This window comes from Rattus rattus, chromosome 17 (assembly GCF_011064425.1).
Source record: "Rattus rattus isolate New Zealand chromosome 17, Rrattus_CSIRO_v1, whole genome shotgun sequence".
Taxonomy (NCBI): Eukaryota; Metazoa; Chordata; class Mammalia; order Rodentia; family Muridae; genus Rattus; species Rattus rattus.
The window spans coordinates 21,776,596-21,790,703 of record NC_046170.1 but is presented as its reverse complement, the minus strand read 5'-3'; the positions used below and the strand labels follow the sequence as shown (position 1 = coordinate 21,790,703).

Here is a 14,108-nt window from a genome sequence, read left to right as displayed (position 1 = left end):
ACAATATTTACTCTGTGGTGGGGGCATGGGGGAGGGGGAGGAGGAAGGGGGAGAGAGAGAGAGAGAGAGAGAGAGAGAGAGAGAGAGAGAGAGAGAGAGAGAGGCTGACTCACCCACCCATTCACTCACTATGTCACTCACTATGTAACACTGTGTGGCCTTACTTAGAACTTACTGTGTAGGCAAGGCTAGCCTCAAATCACAGAGATCCTCCCAAGTTCTGGGAATTAAAGGAGGGTACATCTAGCATTTTCACTTTTTAGAAGTTCTTAAAAAAAAAATTTATTGAGACAGTTCATAAAACTATACTAATTCTTCTTTTAAATCCCACAAACCAGTGGTTGTGATACATGCACAGAATTGGGTAGCTATGACTACCTTCTGTTTCAGGAACTCTCCATTATTCTTTAAGGAAATCCTGTATGGGTCATTAGTTACTCATCTTCCTCCCTCAGATTCTGGCAGCCACTAGCCTACTTTCTGTCTTTGTTGATTTGTCCATTCTTCACACGGTATAAAATGAATACACAATATATAATCTTCTGAGTCTAACTCTTTTCATGTAGTATTTTCAAGTTTTACTTGGTTTATCATGTATTGGTGCTTCATCTTCATGGCAGAGTAATATTCCACTATATGGACATACCATGTCCCGAGTCATTATCTAATTGATGAACTTTTCAGTACTGTCTACTTACTGGCTATTATTCAAAATGCTGCTCTAACATCAATGTGTGGGTTTTTGTGTGGACACATCACTGTTTCTCTTGATTGCATTATCTTGGAGTCAGATTTCTGGATCATGCATTAATTCTGTGTTACAGCATTTGAGGAACTGTTGGTTTTCTAAAGCCGTGGTGCCATTTCACATTCATGCCAACCACCCTTAAGGCTTTACAAGTTTGAGTTTTCAACACATCTGCACCTAAGGCTCAGCATCATCGAAGAGAGGTTGGAAAGGCTCAGGATCAGGATGTCTACTATAAGGTTGTGTCTTCCATAAATGACAAGGAAGCTACACCCATGTAATCTTGACATTATGACCACTTAAGAAAGACTTGAAGAGTGACAGTACCAGCTAACATGCTGACATGGATGGGAGAGAAAGCTTCCAAGGCCTCACCCTAAACGAAGAGCTGCAGGCTGCTGAGAGGGAGAATCAGCCTTCTCCAGGGACAAGCCCCTAGATAGGTTAGTTAACCAATCTTAAGTGGTCAACCCTAAAAAAAGATACATATGAGCATCATTAAATGGGCACAGCAGGCTATATATGTATGTACATGTGTGCATATGTGTGTGTGCACATATATGTGTGTATGTGTGTACACATGTATGTGTGCATGTGTGTGTACAAGCACAAGCGTTTCCATGTGTATTCATGTGTGTGTGCCTGTGCTTATGCATGTGCATGTGCATGTGTGCATATGTATGTGTGCACATATATGTGTGCATGGGTGTGCACATGTATGTGTGCATGTGTGTGCATGCCCAAGTGTTTCTGTGTGTATTCATGTGTGCGTGCTTGTGCTTCTGCATGTGCATGTGCGTGTGTGTGTGTGTGTGTGTGTGTGTCTAATGATAATTAAAGAGGAAGAGGATATGAATTTTCAGAGGGAGTGGAGGGGACATGGGAGAAGTTGGAGTGGGGAAGAGGAGGAGGAGTTACTGTACTTAGAATTCAAAAAATTACCTTAAAATTAACTGTGTTTTAGCTCATTGCATACTTTAACAGAGATTAGTGGGGTCTAAAGAAATGTGTGTGTGGGCTGGAGAGATGGCTCAGCAGTTAAGAGCACTGACAGCTCTTCCAGAGGTCCTGAGTTCAATTCCCAGCAACCACATGGTGGCTCGCAACCATCTGTAATGGGATCCGATGCCTTCTTCTGGTGTATCTGAAGACAGCTGCAGTGTACTTATATATAATAAATGAATAAATCTTTAAAAAAAAAAAAAGAAATGTGTGTGTTTTAAGTCTCACCATCCTGACCAACACCCACCATTCTCTACAGGTAAGACACAAACCCCTTCCTTTCACAACAATGATGAGATGGACACTAACAGTTTCCTGTTTTACCCTAGCCAAGGAGAGATGACAGAAGCAATTAAATACCTGGAGAAGTTCGTCGTAATTTCAAGAAACAACTTCAAAAACCTGGATGTGATTCAAGCGTGCACGATGCTGGGTGACATCTACAATGAAAAGGTGAGTGCTGTGTCCTTTGTGTGGAAAAGCTTGCAGAGGCTGAAGTCTGTTCTCAGTTTAAACCCGCCATCCCAAAAGTCAGTGTGGAAAATACCTGAGACTGCAGGATGTAGCCCAGACCCAAGGCAAGGAGTGGAACTAGAAAGATCTCTTTCCTCCATCTGTCGTTCAGAGCTGTCTTGGATACAGGTGACAAGCGGTGACCACTGCCATTTGGTGTACCAAGTAACTGACTGTGAGGAACAATGCAATAAATTCAAAGGCACTTTGTGAAAACTGTTGACTCTTAGCAGCTCACTCTGACATTCTCTCTTGGTCCAAATTCTCTTTCTTTTTCTTTTTCTTTTTTAATCCAATTGGGATACTCCTTAGTAAGCCTCAACTGGAGAAGAAAAGAAAATCCTGAGAATGATTACAAAGGGAATTTAGACCGGGGGTTTACAGCATCCCAGGAACCACGATTCGTAAACGCACCGGTTGTAATATCAATTTTAATATCTTCAGTTGCCCAGGGTCTCCTTTAGAAACCGTATGGAAGAAGCCAGTTTCTCTGGTTATAATTGCTATTTTGATCATGAGTCAGATCCATCATTTTTTAGGGTAATTATATTCTCCAACTGTGTTCATGCACTCTGTGTTAATCTGAGTGCTCTGTGATTAAAAGCACCACTGTGGTATCCCACCGCTTGGGTGACAAGCCCAGCTCCCTCACTCATAAGATCTGGGACCTGGGACAAGTTATTTACACTTCTAGGTGCTTTGAATTTTTTTTTTCATCTTGCAAGGATTTTTCATTTCATGGGGCTGGGGAGGGGATAGCACAGGGCAGTAAACATGACAAGGTGCGACAGTATATGTGTCATGATGAAAGCCATTATTTTATATAGCAACTAAAATGTTAATTTAAGAAAATCAGCACTAGGGGGCTTGAAAGATAGCTCAAAGGGTAAGAGTCCTTGCTGCTCTTGCAAAAGAAGCTCGCTTCCCAGCACACAAGTACTTATAACTCCAGCTCCATGGGATCTGACACCATCTTCTGGCCTTTGCAGGCATCTGAATATAGGTGATACACATAAACTCACATAGTCACACGCACACACACATACACACACACTCAGAGACACACATACATACCCATGCACACACATGTACACACCATACACACACCATACATGCACACTGGCACACACACACACACACATATACACCATACACATACATGTACACACATGCACACACACACACATATATATACCACACATACACATACACACAGACAAACACATACACACATGATAAATAAATAAATAATGGACTAAGTCATTAAAGTGTCTGTTTTGCAAGCATAGAGACCTGATTTCAGATCCCCCACACCATGTTCAAAAAAAAAACTTAGGTAGCACATGACTAAAACCTCAGTAATGGGTGGGTCACTGGGGCTCATCTTCCGAGCAAAGTCAGTGAGCCCCAGGTTCAGTAAGAGAGACCCTGCCTCAAAACAAAAATGTGGAAAGTGGTCACAAGAGAAACTAGATGTTGCTCTCTGGCCTCCACACATATGTTCATACACATCCATGCACAGGTGCTCAACCCATGTGAACACAAGCATACACTGTACACAATGTAAATACTGAGGGAAAAGGGAACTGAGTTAGTAAGGAGAGCAAGTTGGATTGTAGGAGTCTAGCAGGAGAAGTGTGGTGAGTGTCGCTATGACTGCTCACAATCATACCAGTTCCCTGTTACAGATCCCCCGAGAGTGCAACTCACTTCAAGTCCTCCAGACTCAAAGCCCTCGTAACAGTCCAACCCACACTTTAACCACTATACTGTGTTTTAGGGAAATGAGTTTGAAAGTCATTTTTTGGTTTTTCTGTTTTGGGAATAATTCCTACGAGCAGTCATGTCCTCTTATTTCTCTCAGTCCACTGTTGCTCCCCTAGTTCCTCTGCCTTCCCCAGAAGAAGCCACCATCACAGCAGCGATTCTAAAGGGCAATTCAGAATGGGTTTTTCACAGCACAAAGACACCAGAAGTAGCCAATGTGCTGACCATAACACCATTTTTTTTTTGTTGCCCAGAGACCGCTGTGGAAATCCTGTGGAAGGAGCTTTTAAGGCCTCCTGTCCTCTCCATTCCCGCCCCCTTCATCTTTCCCCTGCTATCCTGCCTCCTCCTTCAGGACTGTCATCTTTGCCTGGCTCTGCTCCCTCTGTCTCCCACTTTGCTTTTCCACTGTCTGCACTCCATGTCCATCCCCCAGGACCTTCCTCTGTCTCATCATGTCTCATCCGCTGCCTCTGCCACTTCTCTGTTGACCTCCACATTGAGCTTTAGTCTATTTTTCAGGACAAAGTAGTGGTGGGCAGGGATGCCAAGATTCATCAAAGAGGGGACTGCATCCTCCCCATAGCTGAACTGACACACTGAATCAAAAGACACCAACAGACTCTTTTAAAGTATTGGTCTTCAGAAATATCAGAGATTATGAATGCTGTGACTTTACCATCCACCAAACACTAAACACTGAGATGCCATATGGCACAAATGCCAAGTGTCCGCCTGTTCCTCCCGTGTCAGAAAGACAGGGACTATGAGACAAACAGGAGTAATAACTTCATGTTCTCAAGTCTTGCCAAGTGTTTTTGATGTCACAACTGTGATTTATTATCTGACATTTTGATGCTCAAAGAAGAGTTTTATACTAAAAGCTAACTTATATCAATTTATCACCATTATAAAACTTGGAGGATTCTGGACATTCGTGATATATCACAAGAGGTGAGACCCCTTCTACAGTTACTGTTTTATTGCCCAATCTAAGATCAGACCACTTGAGAAAGAGTTCTCTCACTTCTCAATTAAAATAACATCTTTAATGATGTTATTAGCAACAAGTTCCAAAATATAATGTTGTAAGACAGAAGTTGTGAGGCAAAACTGTTATTTGAAAAGCACTATAATTGGCATATTCTGTGATTATGGTCTTGCTTTCATAATTTAAATTAGTGCATCTTAAAAATAGTCTTTATCATAGTGATACACGATTTCAATCTCAGCACTCAAGAGGCAGAGGCAGGTGGATCTCTGTGAGTTTGAGGCCAGCCTGGTCTACAGAGTGAGTTCCAGGACAGACAGGTCTACGCAGATAAACCCTGTCTCAAAAAAATTGATATAATAAAATCAATAAATAATATTACTCTTTCCTTAGTTAATATTTTATTACATAATCAGGGAGAATGGGCCGCCCATGCCACTCTCTATATGTGATCTTTTGATGGAATGTTAATTGAAAATATATAATTAATATAAAGTGGCCAAGTGAGAGAATTTTGGGGACATAATCAAGTATCTGCCCTTATAAGATTTCTCACTCCTCCATAAGATCTAAAAATAATCACAGTTAAAAGAACAGTAGTTCCTATGTTAAATTAGCAGCAGAAAAGAGTCAGTGAGATGGCTTAACAGGCCAAAGCACTTCCTCACGAGCTGAGAACCTGGGTTCAATCCTCCAAACCAAGGTGGGAGAAAACAATTGATCCTCAAACTTGTTCTTTCAACTCCACATGTATGCAAGCCCAGTTACATAGGAACACCACACATACACACAGAGAGAGAGACACAGAGACAGAGAGAGAGACACAGAGACAGACAGAGAGAGAGAGAGAGAGAGAGAGAGAGAGAGAGAGAGAGAGAGAGAGAGAGAGAGAGAGAGGATGTTGCCCTGACTACTGAGAAAACACTCATTTATTTTGAGTTTGCTTACTGGGCAGGTGACTTTTTAAACGAGGAGGAGGATCTGGTAGGAAACAGAATAATGCATGAGAATTCTATGATAGGCTTTGTTTCCAGGTCTATGATGTCACTGAGACGGAACTCTGGAATTGTCAGGGATTTTCAGAGCATTTCTTGCAGTTCTCCTTTCATGAATGCACTGGTACCTCTAGAATTTGCAGCACAACCCTAAGCTTATATTTAAGATTGTCAGAACTGACTTCTAGAATCATTAGACATTTATAATAGAGATGCCATGAAAACAAAGATGAACTTTAGACGGTTGTACAGTTTTAGAGGAGACTAAATTTACATAGTAAGCTTTTTCAAAGACTTAAGAATCTGGAAATATAGTAGACATTAAGGCAAACTCATTCCCAAAGGTATGTTTTTAAGAATGCTAACATCTGAAAAGAATGAATATTACATGTGCTTGGCAGTGTTTTAGAGGATTCTTCATTGGTAGAGGTTCATAACAGCTGTTTGTGCATCCAAAGGTGGGATACAAGGCCCAGTTTGAAGTGAGGACAGCTACCTAAGGGGAACCCTGCTTTAGCGACCACAAGCACTTGGGTTAAACATGGCCCCGTCAGCCCTTCAGGCTTTATGCTTCCTTCCCCTCCTCCTCTTGCTGCTGAGCATCGGGGGCTGCCACCAAAGCTCACCCACAGTGGTTGTCTCGTGTCTGAGAAAATGAATGCACAATGCTTTGAAAAATCCTGGAAGTTTAAATATATGGCCATTTAATTTATAGTCCTTGGTTTTTCCAAATTCAAACTCTCATCTGAAATCAATAAACAGCCCAAGGCTCAGAAATATGGCAGGAGCAATTAGACGCCTCAACCTCACGTCATTTGCTTTTTAAGGGTATCAGTTGCAGAATTGTGGCTTTTCCTGTATCGAATCTCACTGGAATCTATCAAGATAATCTGTGTCTTCAGCATCCTTAATATTTGTTATGGTTCTCAATCATACATAATTGGAACACAGATGCAACCTTTGACATGGTTTTAATCAAATCTTCGCTCATTATAAATCCCGTTTTACGATAATAATGAAAGACTGAATCGCTTACAGCAACAAGCAATTATTACTTACACAATAAAAAGGGCTCCCCATCAGTCAGCAAGTTTGGCAGAAGGGACAGTTAAATAGGGGGTCCACCCAGTCTGCCCTGTGGACACAGGAGCTACAGCGTGACACATGCTGCATTTGAGAGTAGCTACTCCTCACCTTGGCAAAGACCTCCTTACGACTGCTCATCAAAATGGCACGGAGGGCTATGGAGTTGAAGCTGCTTCCGTCTGTGCTGGCGTGGAGGGTGAAGACACATTCATGGTGGTTCTAATTCCCATTGCTTTTACAAGGTATGGGAATATGGCTTAAAATCTTTATTGCAAAACGGTGTTCCTTATAAAGGTTTCTTTTGAAAGGAGTGTTTAATCATGGTTTAAACATCTCCTTTTAGTGTGGGAGTGTGTATGCATGTGGAGGCCAGAGGTTGAAGTCCTGTGTTTTTCTCAGTCTCTCTCACATGGTTTACTGAAGTGTAGTCTCTGCCAGGCCCTGGAGCTTGGACAATCTGATTATTCTACCAACCAGCCTTTTCTGGGGAACGCCTGCCTCCACGCTATGGTACTGGGATTACAAACAGGCTGTAGCTTTTCTCTAGGTGCCAGGAACTCAGACTCCAGGCCTCTTGTTCGCAACACAAGTACTTTATCCACTGAGTGTTCCCCAGACCCTCTGTTTATTTGGTTTTATACATGTTTACATAGTGTGGGTCTCTTAGTGCGTGGCAGTTGTTGAATGACCACGTCAGGAGCTTAACGTTCGTTTTCATCGGTGCTTTGTATGTGTATGTGGAGCCTCTGAATGTTTCCAAACGATTGCCCAGTGCAGAGCAGGCTGTGGGAGCGGCAATCTCTTGCTGTGCTGTAGAATCCTACGCTGAACCGGTGGATAACTCGACCTGGGCTCCACACACGGCTGTGAAGTAGAAACTTGGGAAACTGGTGAAGAGAAAGAGATAGGAACCCGCCCAAAGCACCTTAAGTCTGTGAAAAATAGAAGTTGACCCTTAAGAGTCTCCACAGGTATAGGTCAAACTGGAAGCAATTTCCGCCTTTAGGGAAAACCATGTGTGCAGACTTTTAGGAGGCTTGGAGGAAAAAGGAGATGCTCTTTCGTTGTCACAGAGGTGACATGTGACAGCTAATGACGTATATGAAGCACTTGCTCCTGGCCTTGGCACTTCTGTTCACAAGGCAAGTGCTATTATTTGAACAATAACTTTTCGGGTAGGTAAAAGAAAAACATCTTAAATTTCTAAAATTTGAAATGCTACAGTGAACTTAGCAAAGGCATAGGCGTTTAAACAATCCTCTCCTTTGTTTCGGTCCTATATTATGATCATGTGTTTTAAATGTAGATTCTCCCATGTTCTCAGCTAAACAATGCAGGTGCATTTAGGAAAGCTAAACAGTGACCAGAAGCAATAGAGATGTGCATGTGGTCATCAGTTCCTATGACTGGCTTCACATCAAACACCCTCGTGCTACAAGTGAAAACAGAAGTCACTGGATAAACACAGTGACGGAATCAGTAAGATTCTGTTGAAATCAGTGGCAATCAGTTCACTTTTCCTGCTACTTCCTCTGCCTCCGCCTTTCCTGTGTTTCAGCTGCCCATCAGCTTTCTGACTGAATTAATTACAAGATCCGGCCCATCAAGTAGCCACTGCTCACAGAAGGCAGCCTTTTCTGATGAAAAGCCAGCCTCCCAGCTCATCCTCCTCAAAAATGGGTGTGCCGAGGCAAGGTGACGTAATCTGTGAATTGGGTAAGGTAAGAAATAACAAAGGTGACTTTTATTCTCTTTCTCGCTAGGGGCAATACAACAAGGCTTCCGATTACTTCCAACAAGCTTTCAGCACCGCCATGGAGGTCATGAAAACGACGCTCATGGATGAAACCAAAGTCCACTATGGGATAGCCAGAGCCCACCAGATGATGCTGACGATGAACGGTTACATCGAATCTGCTGACACGAACAGCCTCAACTGCCTGCTGTCCTGGAAGGAGACTAGAACTCAAGTCGAATATGACCCCATTCTGGGTAAGGCTTCTGTTTCCAGAAACACTTTAGATCTTGTGTCATTCTTAGTGGCTAAGGCCTTTATCAGAAAGGTTTATTCACATGTTGGTGACTTGAACTTGCTTGGTAATTTTGTCTTTGTTCACTCATTACTACTTGGAAGTTGGGCATACTCTCATGTCCTACTGTGCTGGCAACGTTGAAGAGACGCATAAAATTGTGGACGTGGTCGGCCCTACCAATCAATCTGTCTCGGGTAATTCCCAGCAATCTTAGAGGCAACACTATGCACCAAACAGTTGTGAGGAATAATTTAAAACAAGAAGTAAGGCATGTGCAATCAACTTATGGTTTTTAATAATATCCAGTCATACAGCATACAGATGAGAGCATCTAGACTGAGGCACTAGTGTATATGATCTACTCTACTGATAGTACTTAATGTTGTTTTTATTATCTTGACTTTGGATATTTGGGAAATATATTACAGCAGTGTCTCTTTCTACTACTTTGTCTTGGGAATAATTAAATTATTTTTATTATAAACAACCAGGGTGTGTGTAGGAGTCAGCTTGGAAAGTTAGCATCATTAGACCTGAGGGAAGAAACTCAGGTCCTCGGAGGGGCCAACACCTTTACCCACTGAGCCATCTTGCCCACCCTGAATATGAAACTTAAACCATTGAAAAGGGACAAGGTTTTGTATGTGCTTGTCTCACCATAGAATAAAACAGTAAATTACTAAGATGTAGTAAATTACCTGCATCTTTGATTTTGATGTCTTCTGCCTGGAATATCAGGAACTAATTCTGGGAAATGTTCCCAGTTAGCTGGTAAAGGTTCAGTCTGCAGAGGATAAGTTGAGCAGCTCAGGATCTCAGGTTTGTCTTGAATAAACTCTCACCATCCTGATGATACTGTGAAAAAATTCTCCGGGTAGGGGATGGATGAGGGGAGCCATCCTCTGATAACATCCAGGTCTGTCTGTCAACTCCTTCTTTTCTGCTTTTGAAAACCCTTCTGCTTTTGCTCATCCATACCTCTTAAATTTGTAGCTCTTTAGGTTTTCTGAGAGGTTATATTTTCTTTAGAAGGATTCAGGAGCAGAAGCAAATCATGCATTCCCCAGTGTGGTTCAGATACTAAGTCTCTGCATGGTCTGTATGGTGGGGGATGTAGCCTTCCTCGGAGTGCTGTAGAAATCCAATCCATCTGTGCTTCATCTCACAGGACTCAGAGCTCCGTGCAGGGATGAGCTATATCCCAGCGGAAGTGAGAAGTCACCACACTTATAAACAAGCACTGGGTTCCCCCCACAGACACATTTCATAGTGTCAAGCTTCTCTGCTTGGATATAAAACTGATAGGAAATTATTAAACAGCCCTTTTGCATATGTGTGCTTTTAGGTCAAAGTACATTAAAATCTGGCTTAAACTGCTTTGAGAATATTCTTCTATTTCACTCTGCTTAAAACTCCTCACTGCCTCTTCACTGGGTTCTGATTAAAGGTCCTTTGACCTTTCTGAACCCAGTCCATTCCCCTATACAGACTCTACCCTACACACACCCCACCCCACCCCTACACACACTGCACCATTCACATACCCTAACCCTACACACACCCCACCCTACACACACCCCACCCCTACACACATTCCATCCCACACACACCCCACCCCCCCCCCACACACCCCACCCCACACACCCCCACCCCACACACACTGCACCATTCACATACCCCAACCCCCCACACCCCACCCCACACCACCCCACCCCTACACACACTCCATCCCTACACACACCCCACCCCACCCCTACACACACCCCACCCTACACACTCATTACACTTCATTTTGTACCATGATCTTTTTTCAAAATTAACTGCTCAATTAGCATGGGTCTCTCAAAGACACATTCCAAATTCTTGATACTTTCTAGAAAAGATATATGATATTTGATACCTACACAGTCCCAAGTAAATATTTGAATCAAATAGAATTCAAGATGAGTCGTTAAGCCTGACCACAAGCTGGTTTGTACTAAGCACCTTTTAAACGTGTTCAGTGCTTCCTTGGGAAGCCTATGACACCACACTATTTAGATTACTGTTCCGATTGCCACATGAATGAAGGAAGGTGCTCCTCAAACATGATGTTGACAAAATGAAAAAGTACAAAAATATTATTTGGAAACCTGAGCAGCTTTTAAGTTTTCAACTTTTGCCTTCCTTGTAGGAAGAGGCATCTTTAATCTTGCTATTGAAGGTTCCACATATTCAGAGAAAAAAAAGATCAAAGACCTGAGAGATACATTATGAAAGCTGTGCAGTTAGTGGCACCTTGGAGACTTCCATCCTCCAAACAAATCATTAGCTCAAAGAACTGCCAATATTCTTTTAAGCAGAGAACATGACCCCCTAAGGGAATTGAGCATGAGAACCCAAGGTGCGCGGATGACACACGTTGGTGACTCACCAGCAACCACTGTCATCTCATGCCTGGCCAACAGAACACGGCCGGCAAGAACAGACTCTTGGAATACAAGGAGATGGTCAGCATGATTTGATACTGCTTGCCCTCCCCTTTCTATGTTAAGAATCTCCCAAATTTAACAATTGAGAGGGTAAAATAATAAACTTTATTACACCTCAGTGAAATTATTCAATCCTGAGGCAACTCTAATTATTTGGTTCTGGGAGGCTCAAAGGCCTACAAAATTCTACTGAATTCTCCGGAGTATTCTTTCCTTCCCATACCTGTGATATTGCTAAGATATCAGTCAGATAAATGTTTGTTTTAGTGGGGAAAGGTGATTCATGTTATAATCACAGACACTGAAATGTAGAAACCAAAGCTTTCCATATCCAGCTTCCCCGCAGTGTCAAGCCTGGCATGAAGCTGGAGCTGTTTAAATGCCAATGCTATAAACCTCCCAGTCTCCATTTGCACCCAGAACTAAGGCTGTGCCACAGCCCTCCGGACCCAAATCCTGCCTGGAGAGAGCTGGTGTCTCAGGAGTGCTCTCACTCATAAGCCCACAGGTGAGACCCCACTTTCCCTCCACTAACTGTCCAAAGAAGGACCCACCAGAGGTACACAGGGAACAGGCACCACAGAACATTCTAGAACAGGACCTTTCCAGTCTCTATCTGCGCCCAAAGCTAAGACTGCCCCACAGCCCTCAGGACCCAAAACCTGCCCAGAAAAAGCTGGTATCCAAGGAGTCCTCTCATTCCTAAGATCACAGGCTCACAGGCCCAAGGGACCTTGGAGGGACAAGCTCCAGCCAGAGAAAGAAAGACCAACTAACATCAGAAATAACCAGAGAAACAAGCCCAAGCAGCAGAAACCAAGACTACTTGGCATGATCAGAACCCAGTTCTCCAAACACAGCAAGCACAGGATACCCACAACACACCAGAAAAATCAAGAGTTGGACTAAAAATCACATCTCATGATGATGATAGAGAACTTTAAGAGGGAAAAAATAACTCACTTAAAAAAAATACAAGGGAACACAGGTAAACAAGTAGAAGCCCAAAGAGGAAACTCAAAAATCCCTTAAACAGTTACAGAAAAACACAAACGGCAGGTAAAGGAATTGAACAAAAACCATCCAGGATCTAAAAATGGAAATAGAAATAAGAAAGAAATCACAAAGAAAGACAACCCTGGAGATAGAAAATCTAGGAAAGAAATCAGAAGTCATAGATGTATCACAAACAGAATACAAGAGATAGAAGAGAGAATCTCAGGGGCAGAAGATGCCATAGAAAACATTAACACAATAGTCAAAGAAAATGAAAAATGCAAAAAGATAATACCCAAAATATCCAGGAAATCCAGAAAACAATGAGAAGACCAAACCTAAGGGTAATGGGTATAGAAGAGAGTGAAGATTCCCAACTTAAAGGACCAGTAAATATCTTCAACAAAATGATAGAAGAAAATGTTCCTTACCTACAGAAAGAGATACCCATGAACATACGAGAAGCCTACAGAACTCCAAATAGATTGGATCAGAAAAGAAACTCCTCCCATCACATAATAGTCAAAACACCAAATGCACAAAACAAAGAAAGAAATATTAAAAGCAGTAATGAAAAAAGGTCAAGTAACAGATAAAGGCAGACCTATTAGAATTACACCAGACTTCTCAACAGAGACTCTGAAAGCTGGAAGATCCTGGACAGATGTCATACAGACCCTAAGAGAACACAAATGCCAGCACAGGCTACTATACCCAGCAAAACTCTCAATAGTCTTAGATGGAGAAACCAAGATATTCCATGACAAAACCAAATTTACACAATATCTTTTCACAAATCCAGCCCTACAAAGAATAATAGATGGAAAACTCCAACACAAGGAAGTAAACTATCCCCTAGAAAAAGCAAGAAATTAATCTTCTTTCAACAAACCCAAAAAAAGATAGCCATACAAAGATAATTCCACCTCTAACAACAATATAACAGGAAACAACAATCACTGTTCCTTAATATCTCTTAACATCAGTGGACTCAACTCCCCAATAAAAAGACATAGATGAAATGTCAACCAGCCAGACTCCACCAGAGCTCCCAAGAACTAAACCACCAATCAATGAGTACACATGGAGGGACCCATGGCTCCAGCTGCATATGTAGCAAAGGAACTCATGTCCAGCATCAATAGGAGGCAAAGCCCTTGGTCCTGTGAAGGCTTGTTTCCCCAATGTAGGAGAATGCCAGGGCGTTGAGGTGGGAGTAGGTGGGTGAGAGAGGGTACACCCTCATAGAAGCAGGGGGATGAAGTATGAGAAAGGGGGGAAAGGGAATAACATTTGAAATGCAAATACTTAAAATATCCAAGAAAACTAAAATAAAAAAAAAAGACATAGACTAACAGACAGGATGCATAAACAGGACTGAGCATTTTTCTGCATATAGGAAATGTACTTCAGTTACAAAGAAAGACACTACCTCAGAGTAAAAGGCTGGAAAAAATTTTTCCAAGCAAATGGTCCCAAGAAACAAGCTGGAGTAGCCATTCTAAT

At 42.2% G+C, this 14,108-nt stretch overlaps 1 protein-coding gene across 1 annotated transcript in view; it reads left to right on the top strand.

Moving 5' to 3' along the window:
* Positions 1–14,108, top strand: part of Ttc29 (tetratricopeptide repeat domain 29) — a 199,983-nt gene that overhangs the window by 124,979 nt on the left and 60,896 nt on the right. The window contains exons 10-11 of the mRNA XM_032887870.1: positions 2,080–2,203; positions 8,866–9,094. Of these exons, the coding sequence (XP_032743761.1) occupies positions 2,080–2,203; positions 8,866–9,094 (353 nt within the window). The remainder of the gene's footprint in view (positions 1–2,079; positions 2,204–8,865; positions 9,095–14,108) is intronic.